This window comes from Ylistrum balloti, unplaced genomic scaffold, assembly GCF_031769215.1.
Source record: "Ylistrum balloti isolate Yb309-2 unplaced genomic scaffold, AGI_CSIRO_Ybal_v1 Utg370168, whole genome shotgun sequence".
NCBI lineage: Eukaryota > Metazoa > Mollusca > Bivalvia > Pectinida > Pectinidae > Ylistrum > Ylistrum balloti.
In genome coordinates, this window is record NW_026782160.1 from 219223 (window position 1) to 234955 (window position 15733).

General features: G+C 35.4%; 1 protein-coding gene across 1 annotated transcript in view; it reads left to right on the plus strand.

The window, feature by feature from the left end:
* The window catches only part of LOC132551031 (uncharacterized), a 41527-nt gene that overhangs the window by 18217 nt on the left and 7577 nt on the right, over positions 1-15733 (plus strand). The window contains exons 9-16 of the mRNA XM_060215133.1: positions 7099-7276; positions 8299-8524; positions 9250-9377; positions 10647-10770; positions 10874-11059; positions 12449-12565; positions 15130-15280; positions 15411-15579. Coding sequence (XP_060071116.1) covers positions 7099-7276; positions 8299-8524; positions 9250-9377; positions 10647-10770; positions 10874-11059; positions 12449-12565; positions 15130-15280; positions 15411-15579 — 1279 coding nt within the window. The remainder of the gene's footprint in view (positions 1-7098; positions 7277-8298; positions 8525-9249; positions 9378-10646; positions 10771-10873; positions 11060-12448; positions 12566-15129; positions 15281-15410; positions 15580-15733) is intronic.

Here is a 15733-nt window from a genome sequence, read left to right on the forward strand (position 1 = left end):
AAGATAAATGCTTCAGTAGCTAAACGTTAAAACACAAAGATAAAGGCGTCAGAAGTAAAACGTTAAAACACAAAGATAAAGGCTTCATGAGTAAACATTAAATCACAAAGATAAAGGTTTCAGTAGTTAAACGTTAAAACACAAAGATAAAGGTTTCAGTAGTTAAACGTTAAAACACAAAGATAAAGGTTTCAGTAGTTAAACGTTAAAACACAAAGATAAAGGTTTCAGTAGTTAAACGTTAAAACACAATGATAAAGGCCTCAGAAGTAAAACGTTAAAACACAAAGATAAAGGCTTCATGAGTAAACATTAAATCACAAAGATAAAGGCTTCAGGATTAAACATTAAAACACAAAGATAAAGGCTTCAGGAGTAAACATTAAATCACAAAGATAAAGGCTTTAGGAGTAAACGTTAAAACACAAAGATAAAGGCTTCAGGAGTAAACATTAAAACATAAAGATTAAAGCTTCAAGATTAAATTTTTAATCTCGGACAGACCTTAAAACACAAAGATAAAGGCTTTAGGAGTAAACGTTAAAATACAAAGATAAAAGCTTTTTAATGTGTGTTCTAGAAACGATTTTTCGCCTATACCAGCACCTGGTATGTAACAAGGAAACTTTCCACATAAAAAAACGTGTTATAAATACAAAGTGCACAAAAATATCGACCCACCTGTGAACTTGTTATAGTTGACCTGTATGCCTAGAAAATCTGAATGATGGATGCTTGAAATCAGTAAAACAAGCTACGGTATGTACCAAGCCCTGGCTGATTCATACAAAAACAAAGACATATCAGTGTTTCGCAAATATGCAATTTAGTCACGAGGTTGATGCTGAAAGAGGCGCGTTCAAGGAACTCGGCGCACGTGTCGATCACCTGGAAAGCTTTGCCACTCTTGCTAACAAGACTTAAAATATGATGGAATCTGAGGTCAGTAAAAGATATGGGGATTTGGAATTGTGTTTAAAGGTATTGTAGGGTCAGAAGGGGTGGAGGAAGAGAGGGTTGGGGGTAGGGGTGGGGTGTGGAGGATTGTGTGTGTTATTTGGAACCTATTAAGACACTTACACAGGTAAAACATTATAAATTCCTATTGGCAAATTTGAAAATTTTCCAAGATACTACTGACCAGGTGGGTTTACACTGACACTGGGTGTATATTGTATAAAAAACAACACAAATACCGTGTATTATGTTAACTATCTCTTTTCAATCAGGAATATTTAACTATTCTATCATAAAGTTACGAAAATAAAATGAAATAAATGTCAGTTAATAGAAGAAATTTTTCATGTTAAAAATGTTGTATGTAAACACCTTTACACAGAGTAGTCGTTCCTGTGTAAGGTGTTACAACTCATGCAAGAGAACGGTACTTTCGATTACCATATATTGTGTTAATGCTAATAAATCGTAGTTACGACAATTATCCAATATATCAATGACTGTACAGTGGTTATTTCGACTGCCCGTATCAATTATTACATTTTACCAAAGTTGTCCCAGTAAAAGTTTTAAGATAAATTAAAATATCGAGAAATCCGGGCATCTCCATTCAATACATACTATTGGAAATGATATTATCATTATTACGAGGGACTGGAACGTTAACTATCGTAATCGTAACAATACTAAATCGAAAATCTAAATTCATAACATTTCACAAAATCTAAATCAAGTCGATATTTTGAGGGAATTCATTCAAGATTATAGAAAGTACACGTGGTTTGGTCCTAATGGAAAAAATGTGAAGAATACCATTGCAGTTGTTATAGCACAACACAGTGTAGATGAAAATAACGATTAAGAAAATTTAGAAGTTAACATTAGTGACAAATTATTTTAGGAGACATTGAAATTTATAAAAAGGAGAAAGATTATTAGTTATTCATCAGTAAAGAAAAGGGATCGAGAAAAACGAGAGAATGATTTGGACAATGAACTAAATAAATTTTACAATAGATACCAATCAGAAAATGATGCACACTTAATCCAGGATATTTTTGAAATAGAAAATAAAGAATATCAAGTGATACGAAGTGGAAGGTTGAAGGCGAAAAGCACTTCCGTATCTCTATAATTTTGAAAAACGACAATACAACGAAAAAAAATATTCAAAAACTGATAGATGACAATATAAAAGAAATAAACGATTTAAATGAAATACTTAATTCACAATCAGCATTTTATTCAAATCTCCATCATACGAAAGGAACCAGTTTTGATGATGTTTACCAGGAATCGTTTTTTAATGATAGAAATCCATTTATCGCTAAATTCACTGATGAGCAAAGCGATTCTATGAATGGCCCACTCAAAGTTTAAGAATGTTTAGAAATAATTGAAAATATGAGTGATGGAAAATGTCCAGGACTAGACGGATTCACAGACGAGTTTTATAAATGTTTTTGATAACATCTTACAGTTTTCTATACCCATTAAGCAATCATTTCAAGATCAGAAAATGTCAATTAGTATTCCGAAACAAGGGAAATCAAAATTGTATTTAAAAAATTGGAGACCCATTACCTTATTGAATATCGACTATGAAATTGGATTTTCTTGTATTGCCAATAAAATCAAACAATTTCTAGTTGATATTATCGGTCCGAGTAAGACGAGTTCTTATGAAGGTACATAGGGGAATGTACTAGGATAATTAGTCGTATTGCTGAAAAACAATATGGCATTTTGTTAATGTTAGATCTTGAAAATAAACCAATTTAGTAGACAGAAAAAAAGCTTCAAACTTGTTCAGTTTCATCTACTTTATATTTATAACTTTATATTAACATATATCCTATTCTTGAAAATAATGGTCACCCTTTTACATTTTTACAAGTAGCACGTGGAGCACGACACAGATATCCTTTATTTATATGTAGTTTTATTATTCGCATTCAATTTTACTTATTGCAGTAATTAAGTATGAGCCTAATGTTAAGATCATACTTTTGAATAATTCTGAAGCCAGTCAGGAGTAAAACGTTAAAACACAAAGATAATGACGTCAGTAGCTAAACGTTAAAACACAAAGATAAAGGCTTCAGTGGCTAAACGTTAAAACAAAAAGATAATGACGTCAGGAGTAAAACATTAAAACACAAAGATAAAGGCGTCAGTAGCTAAACGTTAAAACACAAAGATAAAGGCTTCGGTAGCTAAACGTTAAAACACAAAGATAATGACGTCAGGAGTAAAACGTTAAAACACAAAGATAAAGGCGTCAGTAGCTAAACGTTAAAACACAAAGATAAAGGCTTCAGTGGCTAAACGTTAAAACACAAAGATAATGACGTCAGGAGTAAAACGTTAAAACACAAAGATAAAGGCGTCAGTAGCTAAACGTTAAAACACAAAGATAATGACGTCAGTAGCTAAAAGTTAAAACACAAAGATAATGACGTCAGGAGTAAAACATTAAAAGACAAAGATAAAGGCGTCAGTAGCTAAACGTTAAAACACAAAGATAATGACGTCAGGAGTAAAAAGTTAAAACACAAAGATAAAGGCGTCAGTAGCTAAACGTTAAAACACAAAGATAAAGGCTTCAGGAGTAAACGTTAAAACACAAAGTTAACGGCGTCAGTAGCTAAACGTTAAAACACAAAGATAAAGGCGTCAGTAGCTAAACGTTAAAACACAAAGATAAAGGCTTCAGGAGTAAACGTTAAAACACAAAGATAAAGGCTTCAGTAGCTAAACGTTAAAACACAAAGATAAAGGCTTCAGGAGTAAAACGTTAAAACACAAAGATAAAGGCTTCAGAAGGTTGCAGAAGTTAACGTAAAACCAAGGAGATAAAGGCGCGAGAAGTAATCGTTAAAACCAAGGATATAAAGGCGCGAGAAGTAATCGTTAAAACCAAGGAGATAAAGGCGCAAGGTGTAATCGTTAAAACATTAATACAAATGCTCCAGGAATCTATGAAGCGCCACAGATGTTAACTGTTGTCAGTCTGGAGTATGATCGGATAACATCTTCAATTTTTCTTAAACTACAACGAAACTGAAAGGAAAGGTCAATCGCCGTGCTCACATTTTAACCACTTCGATGATATCAATTAAGAGTAATCTTAAACAGGACACGACTTGTCCAATGTGCAATAAAAGAATATGAATTATGTTCCAAACCCAATTATTTACCAGTGCCGCAAGCCTTAACACTTATTGAGTTAAATGCGTTGTGTAACATGTACTGATGGAATTGATCAAATGAAGGTAGAAAGGAGTGCCGAAAGCGCAAATATATCGCTGAGACATATGCGTATAACGTATTACATAAACAACCGTCGGACGGATGGTAAGACCAGCAAACTGGCCGTCCTCCAGAGATTTAATTGAGATAAGAAATATGAGGGAAACATAGTTCAACTGAATGTTATACAATATTGAAATCATACAAAACTTATAATTTAATATTTTATTTCTAGATTCTTATAAATAAATGCTTGATAGAGAATATCGTTTTCAAAAATTCAGAAGGACCTTATGTTATGTTATAGACCTTTGCAAAGATACCAAACGTTGCGTCAATAAACTAAACTCATCATTGCCAACAGTACGCAATTTTCAGATTGTATTGCAAATGTAACGTGTTAACTTCATACAATAATTAAAAAGTATTTAGTCAACATTTTGGTTAACAATATCAGGATCATAGTACTGTTTTACCTGATATTTTTTGGATAAAAAAAAAAGAAAAGAAAAAAGTATAGATTGTACGATTGCCTTCTTAGAATGGCATATCAGTCAAGGGAAAATAATTAAAAAATGTTTTGTAGACATCAGTATCAATGAAATGTATTAATAGACAGGACAATAACAGAATATGGTAATGATTCCAATTACAAAGGCACTTTTACGTAATGAACAGGTATGCAAGACACGCCTATTGGTCAGTTCAATGTGGGCGTCACCGTACTCTGTATATGAGCTTGAGTAACAGGGTATGTGACATACAGTGAGACGTTACCGGGGCGGAAAAGAGAGAAACGCAAGGATGGTCAACCTAAAACTCCTTCTTTTCGTTACAGGTGTTTTGTGTTTGTCAAATTATGGTGAGTAGTGTACATTTCATCCGCTTTTCATAGGAACATTGTTTTATACAGTTATAACGAATTGGGTATTTACAGATTCTGAGTACCTCAAACAAAAAAGAGGATATTCCTATAATATGTAATAAAGTTAGTGTGAAAGAAAGGTGTCAAATTATACAAAAGACAAACACTAGTGAATATCATTACTCAGCACAAATTTAGATTAGATAAAGTTGAGACAAACAGTGAATGTATCTGCATTAAACAGCTGTTTCGTTCTCCTAAGACTCATCAGTGATGGCCAGGGCGAATTGTTTAACTAAGGAGGCGAATGAAAAAAAAAATCTTATCTGATCGGAAGAATTCTCATAATCGAGATTGGAAGGTGTACTACGTCCATTATTTAGTTAATTTCGTAATATTCATGTACATATAACATAGGAATTAATTACTGCTTCTTACAAATCAAACCTCGGCTGACAAAGCAACATTAATAGACGTTGATGTGTCGCCAATTATCTATATATTTCACCACTGATTAAATTTTGCTTACCAACAATATATTTTGTTCAGATGTTAAAGTTAAACTCGGTTCCTCCTGAGGTATAAGCACATTGATATGAGGCCTGATATTAAGACATATCTCAGCAAGATTGCCGCCAAATATTGATAAGACTTATTTTAGTTTGCCTACAATTGCTGTTAGAACATTACTACAAAACTAAGTGATATTTCAAGTTTTGTGTTTAAAGATTTCGTTGATCTTCGAATCAATACTTGATGCATACACAACGCGTTCGAAATATCATGATAGATCTTAATGTTATGTTACATGCCATTTCAAAGATGGTGTCGAAAAGTTGGCTTTCATGTAATTGTATTGATAATTTTACAATCTCTCTCTAAGAGTAAGTGTAATCGTATTCGCCACAACGAAATTGCTCAGGAATGTATGATATGATCTTTGACGAACAAATACCGACATGATAACAACATTTTTTTAAAACACAATATCGATGATATGAAATATTCAAGGAAAGTAAGGTTTGCACGGAGCACTTGAAAACGTACGAGAAGAATAAGACAGGTGTTTAGTAGGGATAAGGGTACTTCTATGTCATCAACGGCACTCCCCATGCCATTGAAATCTTTGTCAATCCTAATCTCGGAGTAATGTCTCATTTTCTAATGCACACAGTCCAAGACAACACAAGGGATACCTCCGGGCATTAAAACATTAGTATCGTATAAAAATGGAAAACAGAAAAATGGGACAGAGGTCTTGGTGGCTAATACAACCCTCTCTCATAGTTTTCCTCAACCCATCTCAATAGAATCCTGCTTTTAGTTTTGTTGGTTTCTGTGTATGAAAATATCAAGATAAGAGAGTGATATAGAAGTGCCTGTCATGATTTACTTTTGAGATGGGTTGGGTATATGCAACGATCATGATTGACAGATTCCGTTTTATTTCAAGACAATACATTATCAATATATGTTAAAGTGAAGGACTTGGATAGGTCTTTGCTTAGCCTAGCCTTGTAAGTAATGCAAACGAGTCAGTAAGGTGTTGATCGCATAGCTATGGTAACAAACTGTGTGCATTCTTTGTCGGACTTGTTTTTGAGACTGATCATCATTGTTAAACATTCTAATTCCTTGTGCGAAATGGATTTGGATGTGTTTGATGAAGCAGATGACGCTTGCCCCTTACGGAGCACTTGATCTTATTCTTGTTTTTTTTTCAGGGTTCCTATGAAAATTCCTCTTTTGTTCATATTTGTCCCTAGCGTCATCGAAACAGAGTTTAGATTAACATTCTGTCGACACAACAAATTGTAGTTTTTAACCATTAGATTTTTCCATACATGTACTTTCCTTACGCTATAATTCTACCAACTGTTACCTTTCTTCGAAAAAAAAAGTTTAACCAAGACCTAAGAAGTGACTAGATCTGTCGATAATTCCATTTTTGATTAAGTGAAGTCAAGAGTTTATTCAAGTTGTTGTTTTATTTATTATATTCTTGTCATATCATATGTTTACAGCCTCTGGACAACGTCTCGTTTGCTTCTATGATGTGTTAGCGGCTTACCGACCCGGCATAGGTGCATTTATACCTACTGATATCGACTCTAACTTATGTACACACTTGGTATTTGCAAATGCCATGGTTCGGAGTAGTACTCCCGTACTTTACAGACGAAGGGTTACCGATATTTCATAGTAAGTGACGTATTAATGATAAGTTGTGTATAATTGGGTTTAAAAACGTTTAGTTTTCGACTGGTAATGAATAATGTATTGCAAATAAAATGATATAAGTACCATGGCTGAGAACCGATGAGTAAGACACATATACTAAATAATCCAAGTTTTTCAACGTATGTATCTCTTTAACATCTGATGCCATTGGTAACTTGCCATTGATAAACATTGTGACATCAACGCTTCTATGTTAGATTATGGGGAGATAAGTACCGTTAAATACGAGTATATCAAATGATCCATGAGGTCTATTCAGTATGTTTATATATAGTTTTTCTCAAATTGATATTTCCCTAAATGAAAAAAAAAACAACACCTGGATTCTCCCTGAGACCAGATGAAAAATACCATCTTGCTAAATTCAGACTACACTTTAATTAGATTACAGCCGACGGGAGGGATTTCGTTTTTAACTAAAGAATAGACAATGTCTTTAGTAGATTTTTAACGAAAGTACGGACTACGTTTCTTAATAGATTCAGTTATAGCTGACCGGAGTGATTTCAACAGATTCGGTTATAGCCGACAGAAGGGTTTTCGATTTAACTAAAGTATAGAAAATGGTTTTAGTAAACTCGGTTATAGCCGTTAGGAGTGATTTTGTTTTTAACTAAAGTATAGAAAATGGTTTTAGTAAATTCGGTAATAGCCGACAGGAGGGATTAAATGTTGAACTAAGGTATAGACAGTTTTGAGCTTAAGTATAGACCACGGTTTATTTTAGATTCGGTTGTAGGCGAAAGGAGATACTGTGTTTTGAACATAAATGTAGACCACGTTTTTTTTAGATTCGGCTGTAGGCGACAGGAGGGATTATGTTTGGAACACTAAAAACAGTGTGCTTTAGATAATTATTTGTAATGTAATCATTATTCATGTTGCATGGAAATTCAGCAGTTGTTAATTTTCATTCGATGTGGTAATTCTAGATATACGATGTCATGAGAAAACTGACTGCGGTATGTATTAATTTATTTCAGCTATGACGATTTTACAAATCTGACCAATACGAACCCAAGCCTGAAGACACTCATAATGGTATCGGAGGATACCAAGGGAATGGAGATAAGTGCAATGGCAGAAAACAGTACTTATCGAAACTTGTTTGCCTCATCTTGCATACAATTCTGTAGGAAACATGGGTTTGATGGCTTAGTTTTGCAATGGACAGTGCCCAACGGTAACGACTTCCGACTGTTGAGCGAGGTAGGAATTTCAGGAGTGCTGTCTTCAATATATCAGCAGCTTGAGTTGTATTCGAATCTCTCTGAAAAGTGATCAAAGATTTCTTTTGATATGACAAAGCACACAGATGAAGAATAAAAAAGCCCTACAACATAAGTCACACTTAATTGATACCAACAGACGACGGAAAATTGACATTAGACACACTTCATTGTTACCAAACAGACGACGGAACACTGACATTAGGCACACTTCATTGTTACCAAACAGACGACGGAACATTGACATTACGCAAACTTTATTGTTATCAAACAGACGACGGAACACTGACATTAGGCACACTTTATTGTTACCAAACAGACGACGGAACACTGACATTAGACACACTTCATTGTTACCAAACAGACGACGGAACATTGACATTACGCAAACTTTATTGTTATCAAACAGACGACGGAACACTGACATTAGACACACTTCATTGTTACCAAACAGACGACGGAACACTGACATTAGACGTTATTGTAACCATACCGACGACGGAACACTGACATTAGGCACACTTCATTGTTACCAAACAGACGACGGAACACTGACATTAGACACATGTTATTGTTACCAAACAGACAACGGCACACTGTCATTAGACACACTTCATTGTTCACTGTATTTAATTCACCGAATCAGTTCTTAACGGACGCTACATGAATTATGTTATCAAAAATTCTTTTCTTAAAACATTACAGGATCTCAGAGCGGCATTCCAAGCTGAAAACACATCTGTTCCACTGCTTCTTGTTGCTCAGCTTGCTGGAGACACGATTGACAACATAAACACCTACTACGATATAAACACACTCAAATCAACCATCGAGTATGTCATTTATCTTCAGTTAACCTTCACACCATGATAGGAAGACCTGACCAATATAACCTTTACTATCAATAGACTGGTTCCATATACCCTACCCGAGCAATAGGTGAACCTGTCCAATATACCCTTTCCGATTAACAGACTCATCTGCTCAAACTTATCACTACAGTTTTACTTTGTGATAATCGAGACATCATATAATTTCGTTCTTATCTTAACGCCATACGCTCTTTGTCCTAATCTTAACACCATGTATTCTTTGTCCTAAACCTAACACCGTAACTCACCATCCTAATGTTAACCACTTGTATTTTTTTGTGCCAATCTAAACACCATAATTTTATATCCTAATCTAACCTTAGTATTCTTTGTACTAATTTAAACAGTACGCCTGTTGTTTGTGCTTATCCTACTACCAGATATAGGGAGTGCTTATCTTAACAATACACTTGAGTTTTGTGCTAGTTTTGATACTAAACCTGCATTTGGTGCTAATTTGAATATCATTTCTGGATTTGGTATCCTAATCTGAATAGCAAACTTGTACCATGCGCTAACATTAACATCACATATGTTTTATGTGCTAACCTTAACACACATCTGTTTTATGTGCTAACCTTAGCATCACACCTGTTCTATGTGTTAACCTTAACATCACATCTATTCTCTGTGTTAACCTTACATCTGTTTTATGTGTTAACCTTAACACACATCTGGTCTATGTGCTAACCTTAACATTACACCTGTTCTATGTGTTAACCTTAACACACATCTGGTCTATGTGCTAACCTTAGCATCACACCTGTTCTATGTGTTAACCTTAACACACATCTGGTCTATGTGCTAACCTTAACATTACACCTGTTCTATGTGTTAACCTTACACCTGTTCTATGTGTTAACCTTAACACACATCTGGTCTATGTGCTAACCTTAACATTACACCTGTTCTATGTGTTAACCTTAACGTTACACCAGGTCTTTGTGTTAACTTTAACATTACACATGTTGTAAGTGCTAACCTTAATATCACACTTATGCCATGTGCTAATCCTAACTTTGTATACATATACTATGTGTTAATCTTAACACAACACATGTCATTTGTGCTTAACTTTGCACTCCACCTGTACTGTGTGCTAAGCTTAGCGTTATATCTACTTTGTGCCAGAGACAATGGCTGTAATGGCTTTGTTATTATTACACATGTACTTGTATCTAACAAAGAATTTCTCTGATATTCCACTTTTGTATCTTATTTTCAACACAGAACAAACTACGACTTCGTCAATCTGCACACCTTCAGTTTGTATGACTCTTCGCCTGTAACTGCTCATCACAGTCGCCTTCGCGAAAGAGATGGATCTATCGGAGCGGACAAGTTTCTCAACATAGTATAACAATGACTTCTTTTCTGTCTGATTTAATGTTGTTTTACACGCGTTTTTATTACTTTTATGTATGTTTTGACCGCATATGCTCTTACTTCCCTTACAGAAAGCTATTGCTGAATATTATGTTTTCCTTGGAATTCCGAAATCGATGATAAATGTCGGAATCGCAACGTATGGGAGAGGTTTTACCTTAGCATCCAACAATAACACCAGCGTTGGAGATGCAGTCACAGGCGACAGTACTGCAGGAAATCTTTCAGACCTAGTTGGCTTCATGTCATACTACGAGGTACGTCAATATCACGTTTGTTTATAGGACAGATGGATACGTAAAAACTTAAAAGAGTGTATGTCATAATGTATTATACAGTCTCTTTAACAATATTTAACAATACACATGTACCACCTGTCCATAAAAAGTCTTCAAAGAACTTTGTTATCTGTAGCATATACACACGTGGTGTTATCTGTAGTATATACACACGTGGTGTTATCTGTAGTATATACACACGTGGTGTTATCTGTAGTATATACACACGTGGTGTTATCTGTAGTATATACACGTGGTGTTATCTGTAGTATATACACGTGGTGTTATCTGTAGTATATACACGTGGTGTTATCTGTAGTATATACATACGTGGTGTTATCTGTATTTTATACACGTGGTGTTATCTGTAGTATATACACGTGGTGTTATCTGTAGTATATACACACGTGGTGTTATCTGTAGTATATACACACGTGGTGTTATCTGTAGTATATACACGTGGTGTTATCTGTAGTATATACCCACGTGGTGTTATCTGTAGTATATACACGTGGTGTTATCTGTAGTATATACACACGTGGTGTTATCTGTAGTATATACACACGTGGTGTTGTCTGTAGTATATACACGTGGTGTTGTCTGTAGTATATACTCGTGGTGTTATCTGTAGTATATACACGTGGTGTTATCTGTAGTATATACACGTGGTGTTATCTGTAGTATATACACACGTGGTGTTATCTGTAGTATATACACACGTGGTGTTATCTGTAGTATATACACACGTGGTGTTATCTGTAGTATATACACGTCGTGTTATCTGTAGTATATACACACGTGGTGTTATCTGTAGTATTTACACGTGGTGTTATCTGTAGTATATACACACGTGGTGTTATCTGTAGTATATACACGTGGTGTTATCTGTAGTATATACACACGTGGTGTTATCTGTAGTATATACACACGTGGTGTTATCTGTAGTATATACACGTGGTGTTATCTGTAGTATATACACGTCGTGTTATCTGTAATATATACACGTGGTGTTATCTGTAGTATATACACGTGGTACGTGAAGCTATGCAAACAAAACCAAAACAGGATTACGACGTTTAATTTTCCTGTCAGCAAGTTCAAATCTGAAAACAGCAGTAACAATTTAGTCCTTCCTTTCACTATTAATATTTATAGCATGAAATAGTAGAGTCACAAATTTGTGTCACTATAAACAGTGATTGTATGAAATATTATAGTCAGAAATCGGTGTCACCATAAACTTGATTTTTCATATAAAAGTGTAAATTCTCGCATTTGCATTAGTATTTGTGTCCAATACTCATTCATAAATATATATATTTAAAAGAGAACCAAGAAGTAATAATGACATTTTATTTTTAATTTCAGATTTGTTACGCTATTCAAAACGGCGATGGCACAGGGTATAGTGATTATGGTGAGCCTTACTACGTTCAAGATTCTCAGTGGATCGGCTATGATGATGTTAATAGCGTAAGGGAGAAGGTATGTTAATGTTGGATACATGTTCACCTCTTGTGACAAAATCTGCTTCAGTTTTCGAATCAGGTCTAGTTACTTTTTATGAAAGAGACATATATATCCATATGTTGTGTATGAGTAGTCTATCGGAGGAAAAAAGAAACTGTAATTTGTAAATAAAACCGAGCTTTTGTAATAAACCCGAACAGTAAATGCGATGAACCTGAACAGTGGACGTAATGAACCCGAACAGTAAATGTGTTCTACCTGATTGGTGGAGGTAATGAACCCGAACTGTAAACGTTATGAACCTGAACAGTGGAGGTAATGAACCCGAACTGTAAACGTTATGAACCTGAACAGTGGAGGTAATGAACCCGAACTGTAAACGTTATGAACCTGAACAGTGGAGGTAATGAACCCGAACTGTAAACGTTATGAACCTGAACAGTGGAGGTAATGAACCCGAACTGTAAACGTTATGAACCTGAACAGTGGAGGTAATGAACCCGAACAGTAAATGCGATGAACCTGAACAGTGGACGTAATGAAACCGAACAGTAAATGTGTTCTACCTGATTGGTGGAGGTAATGAACCCGAACTGTAAACGTTATGAACCTGAACAGTGGAGGTAATGAACCCGAACTGTAAACGTTATGAACCTGAACAGTGGAGGTAATGAACCCGAACTGTAAACGTTATGAACCTGAACAGTGGAGGTAATGAACCTGTACAGTGGAGGTAATGAACCTGTACAGTGGAGGTAATGAACCCGAACTGTAAACGTTATGAACCTGAACAGTGGAGGTAATGAACCCGAACTGTAAACATTATGAACCTGAACAGTGGAGGTAATGAACCCGAACTGTAAACGTTATGAACATGAACAGTGGAGGTAATGAACCCGAACTTTAAACGTTATGAACCTGAACAGTGGAGGTAATGAACCTGTACAGTGGAGGTAATGAACCCGAACTGTAAACGTTATGAACCTGAACAGTGGAGTTACTTTTAAATATAATGAACCCGAACTGTAAACATTATGAACCTGAACAGTGGAGGTAATGAACCCGAACTGTAAACGTTATGAACATGAACAGTGGAGGTAAAAACCCGAACTTTAAACGTTATGAACCTGAATAGTGGAGGTAATGAACCTGTACAGTGGAGGTAATGAACCCGAACTGTAAACGTTATGAACCTGAACAGTGGAGGTAATGAACCCGAACTGTAAACGTTATGAACCTGAAAAGTGGAGGTAATGAACCCGAACAGTAAATGCGATGAACCTGAACAGTGGACGTAATGACACCGAACAGTAAATGTGTTCTACCTGATTGGTGGAGGTAATGAACCCGAACTGTAAACGTTATGAACCTGAACAGTGGAGGTAATGAACCCGAACTGTAAACGTTATGAACCTGAACAGTGGAGGTAATGAACCCGAACTGTAAACGTTATGAACCTGAACAGTGGAGGTAATGAACCTGTACAGTGGAGGTAATGAACCTGTACAGTGGAGGTAATGAACCCGAACTGTAAACGTTATGAACCTGAACAGTGGAGGTAATGAACCCGAACTGTAAACATTATGAACCTGAACAGTGGAGGTAATGAACCCGAACTGTAAACGTTATGAACCTGAACAGTGGAGGTAATGAACCCGAACTTTAAACGTTATGAACCTGAACAGTGGAGGTAATGAACCTGTACAGTGGAGGTAATGAACCCGAACTGTAAACGTTATGAACCTGAACAGTGGAGGTAATGAACCCGAACTGTAAACGTTATGAACCTGAAAAGTGGAGTTAATGAACCCGAACTGTAAACGTTATGAACATGAACAGTGGAGGTAATGAACCCGAACTGTAAACGTTATGAACATGAACAGTGGAGGTAATGAATTCGAATCAGTAATGAAGTGCCCGTTAAGTAGCAATACTCACATAACCTAGGAAATGGTAATATGAAAAACATCTCACCAATACGTTATAAAAATGATGACGTTATTGTGGAACTACTTCCTGTTTACTTCCTGCAGCTGACAAACTTTCACGCGAAATTGGAATCAACTGCTTTGCTATTCCATCAATGGTCAGGCTGTTCCGTTAGTGCGTATAACATCAAAAGAAAGACGATTATTGTTTTTTTAAGGAACAATATCAAAGTGAAAAAATGTCTTCAAAATGTAAAGATTGATTGTTTTTACTTTGTCTTTTTGTTGTTTCCTGGTGACTGGTGTGTAAACTATATTTTAACAGACATTTCAATACAATGCATTAACTCATTAATGAAATTTTATATGAATTATATACGTAAGAACTAAGACGTTTCTTTAAGAATATATGGGTTAACATATATAATCTTTGTAATGACAATGACAAGTCTAAGCAACAAGATCTCTATGCAATACCAAGGATACAAGGGTTTTACAAGTTTAACTGACGGAAAGTATCTGTTATCATTAAATAGACGTTAAAAGCTTGTATCATCCCTGTAGCATGCTTGTTAATTCATTTTCCAAATTCATTCTTTTCTTACTATTTCTTGACTTAAGGACATGTCTAATGCGTATGTGTGTTAACAGGCGGAATGGGTGGTTGGCCAAGAATACGGTGGCATTTCAATGTTTTCGCTCACTTTCGACGATTACAGCCAATACTGCAACATTTCTGATGTCAGCTTCCCACTAATCAACACCATTAAAGATGTATATACCGAAGAAAGCACTCCAAAACGTGAGTTACATATTTTTTTTATAAGGTTACGAGTTTCGATGTAATCCATTATTTGAAAACATTTGCAATTGAAATCGCAACAAAACTCTTACAAAATTATATATGTAAATTTGATGATTGTTTTTTCTAGTGTTCCGACGAGTATGTTATGTGAGCACATGGTCGGAAGATCGTCCTGGAGATGGGCAGTTCCAGGCCCAGGACATCGACCCGTTTCTTTGTACTCATATTATTGTAGCGTTTGCCAAAGTATCTGATGATAACACTCTTGAGCCAGTTGGCTCGAACTACACCGGCATGTAAGTTTATACTGTTTGATGGCGAAACTTTACATTATGATTAACTACGTTTACTTTCTATCGGCCTCAAGTTGTTGTATCTTAATATGCAATAACCGACACTTTCAGTAGCCAGTTTATAGGTAAACGTGTTCATTACTGCACAACAAAAACA